This window comes from Setaria viridis, chromosome 8 (assembly GCF_005286985.2).
Source record: "Setaria viridis chromosome 8, Setaria_viridis_v4.0, whole genome shotgun sequence".
NCBI classification, from domain to species: Eukaryota; Viridiplantae; Streptophyta; class Magnoliopsida; order Poales; family Poaceae; genus Setaria; species Setaria viridis.
In genome coordinates this window covers 37,149,749-37,164,537 of record NC_048270.2, presented here as the reverse complement: position 1 = coordinate 37,164,537, position 14,789 = coordinate 37,149,749, and the positions used below count along the sequence as shown (strand labels likewise).

General features: G+C 44.6%; 2 protein-coding genes across 4 annotated transcripts; both read right to left on the bottom strand.

Annotated features, from left to right (window-relative positions):
- Window positions 1-22: 22 nt before the first annotated feature.
- Window positions 23-3,156, bottom strand: LOC117866520 (laccase-15). The gene is made up of 6 exons (XM_034750743.2): window positions 2,976-3,156; window positions 2,692-2,843; window positions 2,216-2,463; window positions 1,962-2,081; window positions 857-1,879; window positions 23-396 (listed from the first exon to the last, which is right to left on the bottom strand). Exons 1-6 carry the CDS (start codon window positions 3,090-3,092, stop codon window positions 224-226), a joined length of 1,833 nt encoding a protein of 610 aa, XP_034606634.1. The 5' UTR covers window positions 3,093-3,156; the 3' UTR covers window positions 23-223.
- A 7,984-nt stretch (window positions 3,157-11,140) lies between these two features.
- On the bottom strand, window positions 11,141-14,085 carry LOC117866519 (laccase-15). 3 transcript variants are annotated; one of them, XM_034750740.2, is made up of 6 exons: window positions 13,919-14,085; window positions 13,632-13,783; window positions 13,111-13,358; window positions 12,890-13,009; window positions 11,801-12,823; window positions 11,141-11,337 (listed from the first exon to the last, which is right to left on the bottom strand). In XM_034750740.2, the coding sequence occupies exons 1-6, from the start codon at window positions 14,033-14,035 to the stop codon at window positions 11,165-11,167; spliced, it is 1,833 nt and encodes a 610-aa protein (XP_034606631.1). In that variant the 5' UTR covers window positions 14,036-14,085; the 3' UTR covers window positions 11,141-11,164. The 3 variants fall into 3 exon arrangements, with proteins under 3 accessions (XP_034606631.1, XP_034606630.1, XP_034606633.1); XM_034750739.2 differs by having other exon boundaries at window positions 11,801-13,009; XM_034750742.2 differs by lacking the exon at window positions 12,890-13,009.
- Window positions 14,086-14,789: the final 704 nt, after the last annotated feature.

Sequence of the window (14,789 nt, the reverse complement as noted above, 5' to 3'; positions counted from 1 at the left end):
ATTATAAAAGAATAGGTAGTGCTGTCTTCGGTCAAAAAAATAGAACATTATAGATTAAAATTGTACATATAATAAGCCAGCCTCCTGATTTACATTATTTAGACAAGCTATATTTTTTTTTTCATTTCAAGATACATGATCATCGTTTATATGTCGGCTCATTTGGAGGCTAGTGCTAGTAATTATCTCTTATACTCCATCTGTTAATGCAACTTCAATTTCCTTAGATAGGGTACAATTCAGTTGGCATCAGTTTGTGGTCATGGCCACATGTCGGAAAATCCGCAGGTGGTGCAGGGAGGGATGTGCCCACTGTCCTCCCATCCTCGACGATGAACAATGCTAGCATGCCCATTGACAGATGAAAACCAAAGTGGCAATGCATGTACCATATCCCTGTATACCATTGGAGAAGAAGTACCTTATATTAGTGGTGCACATCTAAACAAATGGGAGATTAAATGAAATGTAATGGTTTCCAATTCATCGGAAAACATTTTCTTCAAAGTGTGGTTAATATCGTCAAATTAAAGTTGAACCCATTAAATTTTGTTACTTTAGTAAAATATTATTTTCTAATGGAAACACAGCTAGATCTTGTGATTTACAGAAGTTGTATTTACTACTGCTAGACTAATAATTACCTAAATGCTTTTCTCCAATAACATTTTTGATCAAAATTGGCTTAAAAGAATTTTCTCCAATAATGCTTAAAAGAAGTGTTCCTGATCAGTCTAGCCTTGTTACTTTCATGAGAGGATACTTTTTTCCAAGATAATACTGGCTAAAAAGAATGACTTTATATGGTTTGTAGCTATATCGATAAATTTACCAGACAAGTATGCCCTTTACGCACCTGGATTATCTGCGACAAACCGGAGAGCAACCCACCCTAGCCTCGGGACATGCACGGTGTTCTTGATGGGTGGATTCACAAGGTTGTACCTTGCTGCATCCCTCCCGGCGTCATAGGTGCCTTCCCCCTGAGCTAGCACAAACACGTCATGGCCATGTAGGTGCATCGGGTTCGACTCGCTCTGCAACAACGCCGTACCTTGGAACACCACCTCCACCACCGAGCCTTGCCTAAAACGCCGGGCAACCGTTGCCTCGGATGAAGGCTCCAACTTCGCCTCCTTGGGTCCCAGTGGGATCAGGGCTGGATCAGTGTAGTTGTATACCATCGGCGGCTTGTTCGGAAGCTCTTGCAGCATGGTTGCCACGCGGTCGGGGTTGTAGTAGTGCATCTCCAATAATGGCATCTCTAGCGCGGGTTGCTGGAAGGAGACGTTGTTCATCGTCGCCACGATAAGGGAATCATCGCTCTCACTCCTCCCGCACGAGGAATGTCCTTGCCGGCAGATGGAGCCCAGGCCGAGTGTGATGAACAATCTCTCATCAACACGAGTTGGCACTCGTGGGCGTTGAGGATGGTGTACTAAGCTGGTCAGGTTGCCATGGAAGTAGAACGATGGCATCAGGTCATGCTGGTCAGGCATCTCTGGTGACACTGGAATATCAAAGGATGGATGTTCCACTCCATTGCCAGGCTTTTGCTTGTTGCTATACTGTACTATTCCTCTCGTGATGAGCACCGGGCTCTGCGGGTCTGGCTTCGGTGACTGGTTGGGCAGGGCTACCATGTAGTATCTGCCGGGGGCTGCGTCGGCGACCACAAGGGCATCGACCGTTTCGCCAGGTGCAATGGCAATGACATCTGTGGTGTAGGGGGTAACATAGTTGGCATCTGCAGCGACAATCGTGAACTTGTGGCCGGCAATCTTTAGGTAGTACTCGGCGAAGAGCGCGGCATTGATTACTCGTAGCAGGTAGGTTTTCCCAGGCTCCACATCTAGCTTGTATCCATCTTCCACGGCACCTGCAAAGTTCAATTCAAGCACAATGAAGGAAGTGTGTCGATTTAAACATGAACGTATATCCAACTCACAACTTGATATTACCAGAGCAGTTATAGATGTCTCCAAGCTTTCCGTTTATTGTCGATGCAGTGTAGTAAGCATCAATCTTATGCTGCTTAATGCCCCAGTCCGCCTTAAAAAGGTCCATCTGCCACCACTCGCCTGCCATCACAAAGATCACAGTAACAATTGTAGCACGCTTGCTAGATGCTTGCCAAATTCGGAAGTAGCTTAGTTTTCATATAGCTAGAAACATCACATTTTCAGTTCCAAACAAGGCGCGATAATTCACAGACCTATAATGATAGGGATCTCCATGTAAGGCTTCGGAAAAGGGTACGAGCTGGACCCGCGTCTCGGCCGGATGACTAAGGCGCCGTGCAAGGTTGCCCGGAGGAAGGAAACGTGAGCATGCCACCACAGTGTGCCTTCCTGTCCAGCAACATTGAACCTGTAGGTGAAGCTCTGGTTCGGTAGAATTGGGCACTGTGTGATCATTGGCACCCCATCTGCCCAACAGTTCATCCGCTGCTTCACGCCATGCCTGCATCAGACAGCGCAGGTGAGAAAAGCTTCAGAAAACATAAATGAGATAATGAGATTTGCCGTATATTTGAATCCCCATCTTAGGCAATCTATCAAGGTTGGAGTATATTTCAAGCACTCGACACACTAACCAAGTTCAATTGCAGTGGAAGTTATGTTTTGTTTTAAGACATGTACCGGGGATGCAGTTTTTCTTTGCGACAACAAAAGGATTCGAAGTTATTACCAGTGGATTGTTAGGTTGTGGGGTGACTTGTTGACGACATGAACAGCAACTGAGTCTCCCTCTGTGACCTCTATCGCAGGGCCTGGGAACTGCCCGTTCACAACGGTGACCAGCGTCTCGTTGCACAAGTGCGTCATTTTCACCTGGCTCACCTGCATATGCACGATCAAGCAAGGAAATGTACATTTTCATTGCCTTGATTAGGTATAGTATGAATCCTGGTCAACATTATGCAGAAATGATAGAACATGGGTAGTTAAATCCATGATGCTCATCATGCTTACAACAAAGGTGTGTTCGACGACAGCAGCATTGGCCGATGGTGGTGCTTTGGCAGAGAGGAAGAAGACGACAGCGATGGCGATCGCTGCAGACGCCGCCGGCGAGCTGCTGAACTTCATTGTGTGCAACTTCGTCGGGTTTGCTCTCTGCAATGCACTTCCACGCAGTACTACATATGCGCATGTGAATATATATGCACAGTACTGAATATGCATGTACTTCGGTAAGTAGACATGTGGCCAGATAGAGGCTGCGTTGACAAACTATGAGAAAACAAATTATGTCTCAATCACTTATGACTTTATCAATGATTCTCTATCATTTTTAAATTCCTATGATAGCCACATGCTTACCCACGAGCCTTTTTTTTTCTATATCTGATTGGATCTGATCAGTATTCACATGATGCCCGTTCTGTCAAAAACTTTAGTCCAGCGTGAACATGGCATGCATGTCTAAGAAATAACAAGTTAGTACTACCCGATTGGATCGAACATGAGAAGTAGGGGATGTATGGTCTTAGATATTAAACGAACAAAGTACGTGCTTGTGATCTGTTAGAATAAAAAACCTCTAGTTATGAGCTGTTACATTCTGGGTATCTCTTGCAAACAATAGCCGGTCATGATCTCCTCTTGCTGCAGTTGCGACAAAGTCCAGAAACGGCGAACTCTGAAGAATGGTGAGGTTTCCCACGCTTGAAGTAAATCAAAGCCTGTGTCCTAGTAGCGAACACGTGAATTGAGATTCCCTGCAGGATGTCAAATGACTGAGATTTTTTAGACGGGTGGTTTAGCTTGAACTTCATAATAGGATCGGAGATCGCTGACAAGACACTCGCTCTCCTTCCTCAGCAGCTCTCTTCTTGTTGCCACCTGAACCACTAATAACACTCCCACGACGATTCGTCTTTCTTGCCTCCTCCACTTCAACAAGATAAGTAGTCGGTGGGTTCGTACCCATCACTTTTCTGTATTTCTCTATACCATGCATTATGTCCTCTAAAGAACTTCCTCACATTCTCATGCTCATCTCTAGCTACATGTCACACCCTGAAATTTTTTGGATTCAGGATGTGATTAAAATGAATAATTAAATAATGATTTTCTCATAATTTTAAAATTTTCTCAATATTTTTTTCTTGACAGGAAATTTAGTTTAGGAAAACAATTGAGTGCTTTTCTGAATTAAATATAATGGCTCTATGTGTGTGTTGTATTCATGTTGATGCATCTTGGTATTTCATGAGCGCAAAGGTTTTAAAATGCGTTTAGATGTCGATTAGGTTCCTCTGAGAATTTTTCAAATTTTTCTGATATTTCTTGTCATTTTTTCTAAAGCTAAATCTATTTATTAGAAATCTCTAGAATCTTTTTCATGAGCTCCATGTAATTTTACTTGGATTCCTTGTGTCCCAAACTATTTCTAGGAATTTTCCTGGAATTTTGGGATTTTCTGGATATTTTTCGCGCTTTAAAAATATTACCTGGAATATTCTGGATTTGTTTTCGCACTGAAAATATACTCCGGAAAATAACAAAACTTAAATCCCTTTTCGGATCAGATCCTACTCTAACCCGAACCCACTCCGATGCTAACCCGCCCCAACCTTTCTCTCTTTGCAGGTGGACCCCACCAAGCCCATCGGGCTGAGCTTGGGAGGCCCGACCCATGCCTGCTCTCCACGCGCGTTGCACCTGCGCGCCACCGGCCGACCTTGGCTTCCGTGCCAAGCCTCGTGTCCCGAGCGTATAAAAGGTGAGCCCCGGCCTTGTGCTCCATCACCTACCATCGTCGTTCCACCACCGGAGCGCCGCCAATTGAACCGAGCCGAGGCCGCTGAAGCAGAGCACCCCTGCTAGGCTTCCGCTCCTCGATTCTCCGTGTCAGGACGCTGCCGGACGAAGCCGCTATCACCAGGAGGTTTGTGTCGTCGAGACGAAGCTCCTCTGTCGATCACCATCTCTGTCCCTACGTCAGAGGAGTCGCCACCCGCGCGAAGCCGAATGCCGCCGTCGAGCTTGACCGCTTGATTTCGCTGCAACCGTTGCCCGCCCGAGCAAGTCAACACCACCACGAGCTCTGCGAGGCCAAGCCGCACACCTACCGCTGCTCATTGTCATCAACTCATCATCGGAGGAGCACCACCCATGAAGAACCGTGTGCCGCCATCTCCGTCGTCCACCGTCTCCACCAAATTCCGGCCGTCTCCCTTCACCTCAGCCGCCGGTAAGAGCCTCCACGAGATCCCCTCGACCTCCTGCACCTCCTGCGCCGCCCGCCAGAGACCACAACCACCCGTAGCACCGGTGAGGGTCACCGCCAAGAGCCACCATAAGCGAGGAGGAAGAATAAGCCCCCATCCCTTTTGCGATTAAGCCCCTAGAGAACCCTGTAATGTTTAACCTTTTCCTTATGTCTTGTGCGTTTCACAGATAACCCCTAGATCTATTAGGTGCCTGCAACCGAGCCCAAGCCATAATCTTTTGTAGATCTAACCCTCGGGTCTCACCTATTCACAGTGACTATTCACTAAGTCTAAGATATCTTCCTCGCTAGCCCCTATTGTCTAGGGCTAATCATGACTTGGTCCTTGCAACCTTGTTTAGCTTATAGATTCTACGTTTAAGCTCTGTTTCTATCGGTTCTTGTTGTGTTAGATTCATATAACTTAAATTACGCAATAGAAGCAATGTTGATCATATTCTCTATTTTGTAATTTTTTCAAAATATTAATATCATTAAGTACTTATATACTAAATCTAATTAGAGTTAACCCGTGTTTTCATACTAAATGTTTATTTGATTAATATTTATTTAAATAACTCTTCCAATTAAAAGCTAATTAGAGGTATACCTCAGCTTTTTATAAATTAAACTCAATTTGATTAATGTGTATTCAATTTGTTTAATAAATAAAAGCTACAAAGGTTATATCTCGAATCTTCATAATTAAATGTTAATTTGACTAAGATGAATATAAATGTATTTTTAATTATATTTGGTTAGTTCAGAAAGCTATGCGCTTATATGTTCTCTCCTAAGTTATTTTCATAATAAATTTAATTTGTATAATTTATATAGACACATTTACAAATAAAATTTTATTAAGTTTTCTTGCGGCTTTCTCAGACACTAATATAATTTGAGTTAATTCTAACATAAGGTGTTTCTATGAAATAACCTTTACACATGATTTTCTTGAGTTAAAATATATCTAGCACATAGTCTTTTGTTGTTTGATAATAATCTCACGTTAGCTTTGTCTTTTCAACCATAGTTCCGTTTTAAGCGTATCTTGCATCCTCGCGATCTTAGAATCAAGCCCTATCCTTTAGTACGCTCTTTTAAAGCTTTTCTTTTGTTTTGGTGTATTGTTCTTAGTTGTACTTGTTTGTTTGCTTGTATGTTTGTGGCAGTGATTGCTTCAAGTAGAAGGATTGCTGTTCATAAGCTTTGAAGATTAAGAGTTTCAAGAGAGCAAGAGCTGAAGAGCAGTAAGAATAACTTTTGTTTGGAGAAAGGCAAGTGTCCCTAACCATCCTTCTATCTATACGTAATTGCAAGAATACCATGCATTAATTGGAACATGGAGAATCACCCAGGAAAACAGTGCAACTACAAAATTATATGGTTCTAGTCTTGACTAATTAATTAGATACTCTAGTTTGAAGCGGTCTTACCGAAAGGGCAAGAGGGGAGGCGGCAGATGGGGTATAGCCCGGCCGTCATACTGATCTTCTCTACTACTGATCCAGAAACCTTAGCAGGCTACTTCTTATTAGGGAATCTTTGTAAAGACCTTGTAGTGTCCCTATGCAGTCACACCTTGGTAGTGTGATGAGTGCCTAATTAGCATAGCATGGTTGTGTCTAAAGTTCTTTTGAACTTTTACACAACTTGTGGTGAAAGTGTACAACCTCCACAGTGTAAAATTGATATATCAGCCGTGCTCATGGTCAAGAGTGGGCTGGACCCTCACATGATTAATAAACTTAAAGATGGACTTAAATCGTTATTCTGGTTATTTCTTGTGGCCTTTCTGAGTACTAACCATAAGTGTACTCACCCTTGCTTACTGCTGCTCAGAAGAAGAAGGTGTGTGAAGTTTTCTGAAGATGATGCTGAGTTCTAGGCGTACGCAGCCCCCAGTCAATTGCCTGTGAAGTTTGGAGCTTTTGTTTCCAGGATTAAGCGTAAATCTTTGATATACTCTCTTGTTCTTTACGTGATATTGTTGCTGTTATTCATTTATGATGTCAGTATATATGTAAAACCAGATCCTGGCATACATATAGGTAGCAATTGATTTTGTTTTAAAATCAGGTGTGACACCACATTAGGCACGAAGGGGACAATACTAAAGAATTTCATCTCATTCTCATCCACTAACTTACTTCCTTGTAGCGCATTAGCTATCCTATTCTTAAAAACTGTGGGATAAAACTTAGCTCTAAACTGTTATAAGAAGACCTCCCAAGTGATAGCACCATGGGTATAAAGAAGACTTTAGGAGTCCTAAAGAGTAATCATACACCCATCCATGACCTTCTCTATATTGCCTATACACCCATCCATGACCTTCTCTATCTTGCGTAGCTAGTCTGCAGCATCTATTGGTGACCCCGATCTATCAAACTTGTCCATAGCGATACCCACTTGGTAAATGTCATACCCTAAGAGTGTAATAAACTCTTTAACTACATCCCCTACAGATTGATCCATAAATTGATCCGCAACCTCTTTAACTACATTACTCTCACAGGCCACATGTTGATTCACTTATTGGTTATTGCAGCTATGAACTTGACTACTATTGGCAGTAGTGAACCACAAGTGCATGGATCAGTTGTAACTTTTCTCTCAGAGGAATTTTCCAAAGTTTATCAATCTGTGGAACAAGTGGAATCTTACTAATGAAACCAAGCGATATGAGTTTTGTAGATAGAAAAACTAAGCTAAATTAAGTAGCAAAGGTTAATACAAGATAAAAAACATAGAAAGAAAAACGTTCTCTTCCTAAGATCTATGTTCATATGAATATGCATCTACTTAAAAAAATAGGCGCTACCCTCACTAGCCATCATATACCTGCTCGCTGGACTAAGAAATTCATTATCCGAGCTATACATCCACGAATCGTGTATAGACTAAGAAATTTAATCACGACTTTTACAACAATCAAGTTTTTTTTTAAATTCAAATTAACACAATGACAAGAACAACTTTCATGAAAGCTTTATTCATGAGCGCACCAGGAAATGCAAATGTGTCCAAAAACATGAAAGTAAGAATCCCACCATATATAAAATTCCAACAAATCGGGCCAAAAACTAAGCAATTCTGTATCTGTGGTGCTACAGGCCCATGTGCTGCCGTATGGTGCTATACTGCTAGATCTGCCCAGCAGGCTGCTTGCGCTGAGTGCTGGGCCGGCCTTACGTATGGCGTTCGTGTTCCTGGTTCCCTGCCTCAACTAAGCCCGTGCTACTCAGCCATAATTAATATTTGTTTCAAGCAAAGTCCATGATCTATGACCAAGTAAGCATCGAGTGCACTAGTTTGATCCGATCACTAATCGATTTTACTAATCACCTAGTCTTAGTCTGATGAAGCTCTTTCTTTAAATCAAGTTTATTGACAAACATCAAGTGATAGTGAAATTATGACAGGATCGCGGCGTGGTTGGATGACAAATGCAGTTAATGCCATGTGATCTCCGTCAATGCCCATGCGCTAACTTCTATGTAAAACGCATCTACGACCATGCCACTTTACCTTTTGTTAAGTGCCAAGTACCAAACGTATAGCCATATATGATAGATCTACCACTATCACTACCGGAAACAGGAGGCACTCGGCAAAGGCCGAAAAACTCTCGGCAAAGAGTTCGCCGAGTGTAACACTCGGCGAACGGCACTCGGCGAACTTTCCTACGGCAAACGGTGGAGTTGCCGAGTGTCGAACATCGAGCACTCGGCAAACATTTTCGGAAAAAATAAAAAAAAACAGAAACAGCCGCCGGCCGTCGGCCGCCGGCCACGGCCACCACGCCGCCACCGGCCGCCACGCCCGCCACCACGCCGCTGCCGCCCGCTGCCGCCGGCCGCGGCCACGACCACCACGCCGCCACCGGCCGCCACGCCCGCGGCCGCTCGCCGCCGCCGCCCGCCGCTGCCGCCCGCCGCCGCCGCCCGCCGCTGCCGCCTGCTGCCGCCCACCGCTGCCGCCCACCGCCACGCCCGCTGCCGCCCGCCACCACGCGCCAGATCCGGAGGGGAGAGAGGTGGGGGCCGCCGGATCCGCGCCGGAGGGGAAGAAGGGGGCGCGGATCCGGCCGGAGGGGCGGGAGCTGGGGAAGGAGAGGACGGATCCGGAGGGGAAGAAGGGGGCGGCGGCGGGCGGGGCCGGGCGCCGGGCGGCAAAGGGGCCGGGCGTCGGGCGCCGGGCGGCGGAGCGGGGGGCGCCGGGCGGCGGGCCGGGGGGCGCCGGGCGCCGGGGCCGGGGGTGGGGGGGAGAGAGGAAGAGGTGAGGGAGTAGTGGCTGAGGAGATCGAGGGGGCCGAGTGCGGTGCGGGGATAAGGCGTTGCGGTTGGGAAAAAAAAAGGGTCGCCGAGTGTCCTAGGGTGACACTCGGTGAACGGTTGTTTGCCGAGTGTCTAACCTAGGACACTCGGCAAAGATATTTTTAAAAAAATTTAAAAAATATCTAACAGTTTTAAAAAATTGTCAAAAATTTAAATGAAATAATATATATTCTCTATTGACTATACAAAAAGTTTTGTAGTCAAATCAAAACTCGACCGTCATATTGACTCCAAATCTTATGCAATCCTTCTCAACATTACTATTCTTCTTCTGAAATGCTTCAGTTTGTAAACATCGTACGTGACGAAATGTGCAAAACATTCTCAATTTTTTTCCACAGCCTCCACCTATGATATCATCACATCATGACAAATCTCATAATTTTCAGACTTTGCTTTTTTTTTTATAATTTAAAAATACCACTGCCACACGTTCGTGGTCGTGTTTCCTGAACAAGATGTTCAAAATTTCTTGTCATTTCATGGGTCAGGTCTCAAATTGGGCCGAATAATATGAATATCATTTTTCTACTTATTTTGTTCCATAATTTGAATCACTTGCAGTTCAAATTTGACTTATACCAAAAATTTCCTTGAAATGCAATTAATTAAATAAATATAGCAAATACATCCAAAAATATACCAAATTTTAACATGGAGTACCACATGTTGTATGTGGGGAGTAGAAAAAATTTCATAGTGAAAAGAGGAAAAAAAATTATTTTTTGCCGAGTGTCAAAAAAAAAACACTCGGCAAACCCCCTTCTTTGCCGAGTGTTTTTTTTTGACACTCGGCAAAGAGGGGGCTTTGCCGAGTGTTTTTATTTGACACTCGGCAAAGCCCCGATTTGCCGAGTGTTTTTTTTTGCTGAGTGTTTTTGGCTTGGCACTCGGCAAAGAGCTTGTTTGCCGAGTGCTCGCAAAAAAACACTCGGTAAAAAAAATACACTCGGCAATTTTTAGCTTTCCCGTAGTGTATAGAAGTGTGCATCGCAGAGCAAACCGGCTAGAACAGCAGCACTACTTGAGAACTCAAGCTATGTGATTTGGGAAAGGTGATACGCAGTGATGCACGTCATAACCCATAACCTTTAACGAGTTAGTGGTAACGTATCTTGCTAGGGCCGTCACTCATAATGCATGGAAAAAAATTCTGTGCAGGAGCCCTGCAAAGGACGCGCCGTGCAGGACCACGCTAGATGGCCGACGCGTGGCGCCCTTCAGCATCGGACACTCGCCTAAATGTTTTATTTGTAGCACATCATTTATTTCATTGCTTTAGTGTTATAATTAATATTCTATAATGTCCCATAGATAGGGTAGGCACCCATAATTTTTTATGGTGGGGCTTAGAGGATGCCTTTGGAAATAACCTAGCGTCCTCTTTGTCTCTCTGCCCATGTTTACATAATTACAGCTCAACGTTATAGATTAAATGTTTACCTAATAGGACACATCTCAAGATACATATACAGATTAATTTTGACTAGCAAGGATTTTTGTTTCATCTCGAGATTTATGCATCTTTCCTCTGTAAACTTATTTGAAAGTCAGTGTTTGGAACTGTCTACTAGACTCCATTTATCAATGTCAGTTCAATTTCCTTAGATAGGGTAGAACTCATTTGACATAACATTGTGGTCATGTCCACATGTTGGAAAATCCGCAGGTGGTGCAGGGAGAGATGTGTTCACTGTTGACCCATCCTCTACGATGAATAATGCAACCATGCCCATTGAGAGATGAAACCCAAAATGGCAATGCATGTACCATATCCCTGTACACCATGACAGACAAAGTATTAGATATTGGTGGTGATGTTTCAAAGATACACCAGTAAATACAGTGCACGTCTAAACAAATCGTTAGATTGAGTGAAATGTAATAGTTTCCCAGAAACTAAACATGAAATAATTTTCTTCAATGTGGGGGGTTAATATGTCGAAAGATGGAGAAAATTCTTATTTTCTCTTGGAAACACAGCTCTTGCGATTTATGATAGTTATATTTATGATAGCTACAATAATAATTAGCTAACTGTTTTTGTCCAATAAGATTTTTGTTCAAATTTGGAAGCTACTTAAAAATAGTATTCTATAATCTAGCTGTGTTATTTGCATGTGACGTTCGTATCACAGGATATTTTTTCCCTACATAATACCGGCTAAAAGTAAATTTTTAGGTCTGCAGCTATTTCAAGTAAAAATAAATTTAACGGACAAGGGAGATCTGCGACCCACCTGGATTATCTGCGATGAAGCGGACAGCAACCCAGCCAAGCCTCGGCACAAATACGGTGTTCTTGACAGCCGGATTCACAAGGTTGTACATTGGCACATCCCTCGTTGCGTCATAGTTGCCTTCGCCCTGAGCGAGCACGAACACATCATGCCCGTGTAGGTGCATCGGGTTCGATTCGCTTGATAAAATCGCCATACCCTGGAACACCACCTCCACCACAGCCCCTTGCCGGAAACGCCGTGCAATCGTCGCCTTGGACGTCGGCTCCAGCTTGGCTTCTTTGGGTCCAGGTGGGATAAGGGTTGGGTCGGTGTAGTTGAACACCCTCGGCGGCTTGTCTGGGAGCTCTTGCAGCATGCTCAGCACGCGGTTGTCGATGCTGTAGTAGTGTAGCTCCAGGAGTGGTGTAGCGACCGCAGGTTGCTGGTAGGTGAAGCTGTTCATGGTCGCCACATCCATGGACTCATTGTTCTCGCTCCTCTTGCAGGAAGATTGTCCTCCCCGGCAGATGGAGCCCAGGCCGAGTGTGATGAACAGGCGCTCATCAACATGCTTCGGCACCTCCAGGTGCTGGGGATGGTGTAGGCCTGTCAGGTTTCCATGGAAGTAGAACGATGTAATCATGTCATGCTGGTCAGGCATCTCTGGTGACACTGGAATATCACTGGATGGACGTCCTCCTCCATCGGCAGCTCTTTGCTTGTTGCTATACTGAACTATTCCTCTGGTGATCAACGTTGGGCTTTGCGGGTCTGGCAACGGCGACTGGTTGGGCACGGCTACCATATAGTATCTGCCAGGATCAGCGTCGGCGACCAGAAGGGCATCCACGGTCTCACCGGGTGCAATGGCAATGACATCCGTGGTGTACGGGCTAACATAGTTGGCGTCTGCGGCGACAACCGTGAACTTGTGGCCGGCGATCTTTAGGTAGTACTCAGCAAAGAGCGCAGCGTTGATAATTCGTAGCAGGTAGGTTCTTCCGGGTTCCACATCAAGCAAGTATCCATCTTCTACGGCACCTGCAGAGTTGAATCCAATCGAAATTAGGAAATTGTGCCCCTTTATCAAAATTACTACTTGATTACCAGAGCAGCTGTAGAGATCTCCAAGCTTTCCGTTTATTGTCGATGCATTGAAGTAAGCATCAATCACATGCTGCTTAATGCCCCAGTCCGCCTTTAAAAGGTCCATTTCCCACCACTCACCTGCCATTACCAAGATCAAAGTAACAAGAGTTCAGCCGGGAGAATAATAGCACTTCTGCAACCATGCCAAATTCGAAAACTATTCAGCTTCCATATAGAACCTATAATGATGGGGATCTCCTTGTAAGGCTTCGGAAATGGGTACGAGCTGGCCCCACGTCTCGGCCGGATGATCAAGGCGCCGTGCACGGAAGCCCGGAGGAAGGAAACATGAGCATGCCACCACAATGTGCCTTCCTGTCCAGCAACGTTGAATCTATAGGTGAAGTTCTGGTTTGGTAGAATGGGGCACTGGGTGATCATTGGCACCCCGTCTGCCCAACAGTTGAGCCGCTGCTTCACTCCATGCCTGCATCAGAAAACACAGAACAGAAGCTTCAGAAAACAAAATGAAATCTGATGCGCTATTTCTCATGTGCCGGCAATCAACTTAATGTTGAATCCCCATCTTAGGCAGTAGATCAGCGCTGGAGTATATTTCACGCGCTTGACAGACTGAGCAGATCCAAATGCAGTGGAAGTTATATGTGAATTGTTTTTAGACATGGCGAAAAGTTTGTTGCTAGAAGTGCAATGTGCAGGTTGTTTCTCTATGCTATAATAAAAGGATTTGCAGTTTTACCAGTGGATTGTTAAGTTGTAGGGTGACTGGTTGACGACATGAACTGTCACCGAGTCTCCCTCTGTGACCTCTATTGCTGGCCCTGGAAACTGCCCGTTCACCACGGTTGCCAGCGTTTCCTTGCACAAGTGCGTCATTTTCACCTGTCTCACCTAAATATGCATGTTCCAACAAATCAATTATGGAAATGTACATTTGCATTGCCTGTTCCAGATCCAGTACGGATGCTGGTTAACATTATGCAGAAACAATAGAGGGCAGTGGCCATGGATGCTCATAATACTTACAACAAAGGTGTGTTCGACGACACTGGCCATGGCCGCTGGTGCTCCTATGGCAGAGAGGAAGAAGACGACGCCAGTGGCGATCGCTACAGTCGCCGCGGGCAAGCTCCTCCACTTCATTGTTTGCAACTTTGCCTGCTTTGCTCTCCAATGTACTTCTACCCAGTACTAGATGATGAGATAACAAATGTGTAAGTCTCACGTGGCTGTCATTGATTTTTCTACCCTTTTAGTGTTTTAATATTCGTAAGATAACTGCAAGCTTAGCCTCCAGATTTCTTTCTTTTACTTCTGTATCTCATCGGATCTGATTAATGATCTAAATTTAGACGTATATAAACCTTGAAGCAGCTACAAGTTGGGATGAGTTGGTCCTGTCCCAGTTTTTGGGGATAAGATCATCCGGACTCGTGTTTGGTTAAGAGGGATGGATCCATCCCGATTTTTTGTTTGGTTAGAGGAACTACAATAGATGAGATGAACAACATTTTCTGCTCTCTTAGACACTATCACCGGGAACAACATTTTCTGCTCTCTTTAGACACCGTCACTGGGAACAACATTTTCTTCTCTCTTAGCCACCGTCACTGGAACCCATGTCCACTACTATAGAAAGGTCTATCCTGGCCGATCTATCACTGCCGGATTAAATAAAACTAGCGGTAATAACCTTTCACTATCGGGCGGTAAGAAAAAATAACATCACTGTCGGTTTTAGCAATAAACCGGCAGTGATATGTTCATATCACCACCGGTTGGTGTTAAAATCTGGCGGTGATGCTATCACCACCCAATTTTAACACCAACCGACGGTGATGCATGAGGTGGACCCATGAAAAGACTCACCCACCAGCACATCTCCCAAGGACCACCA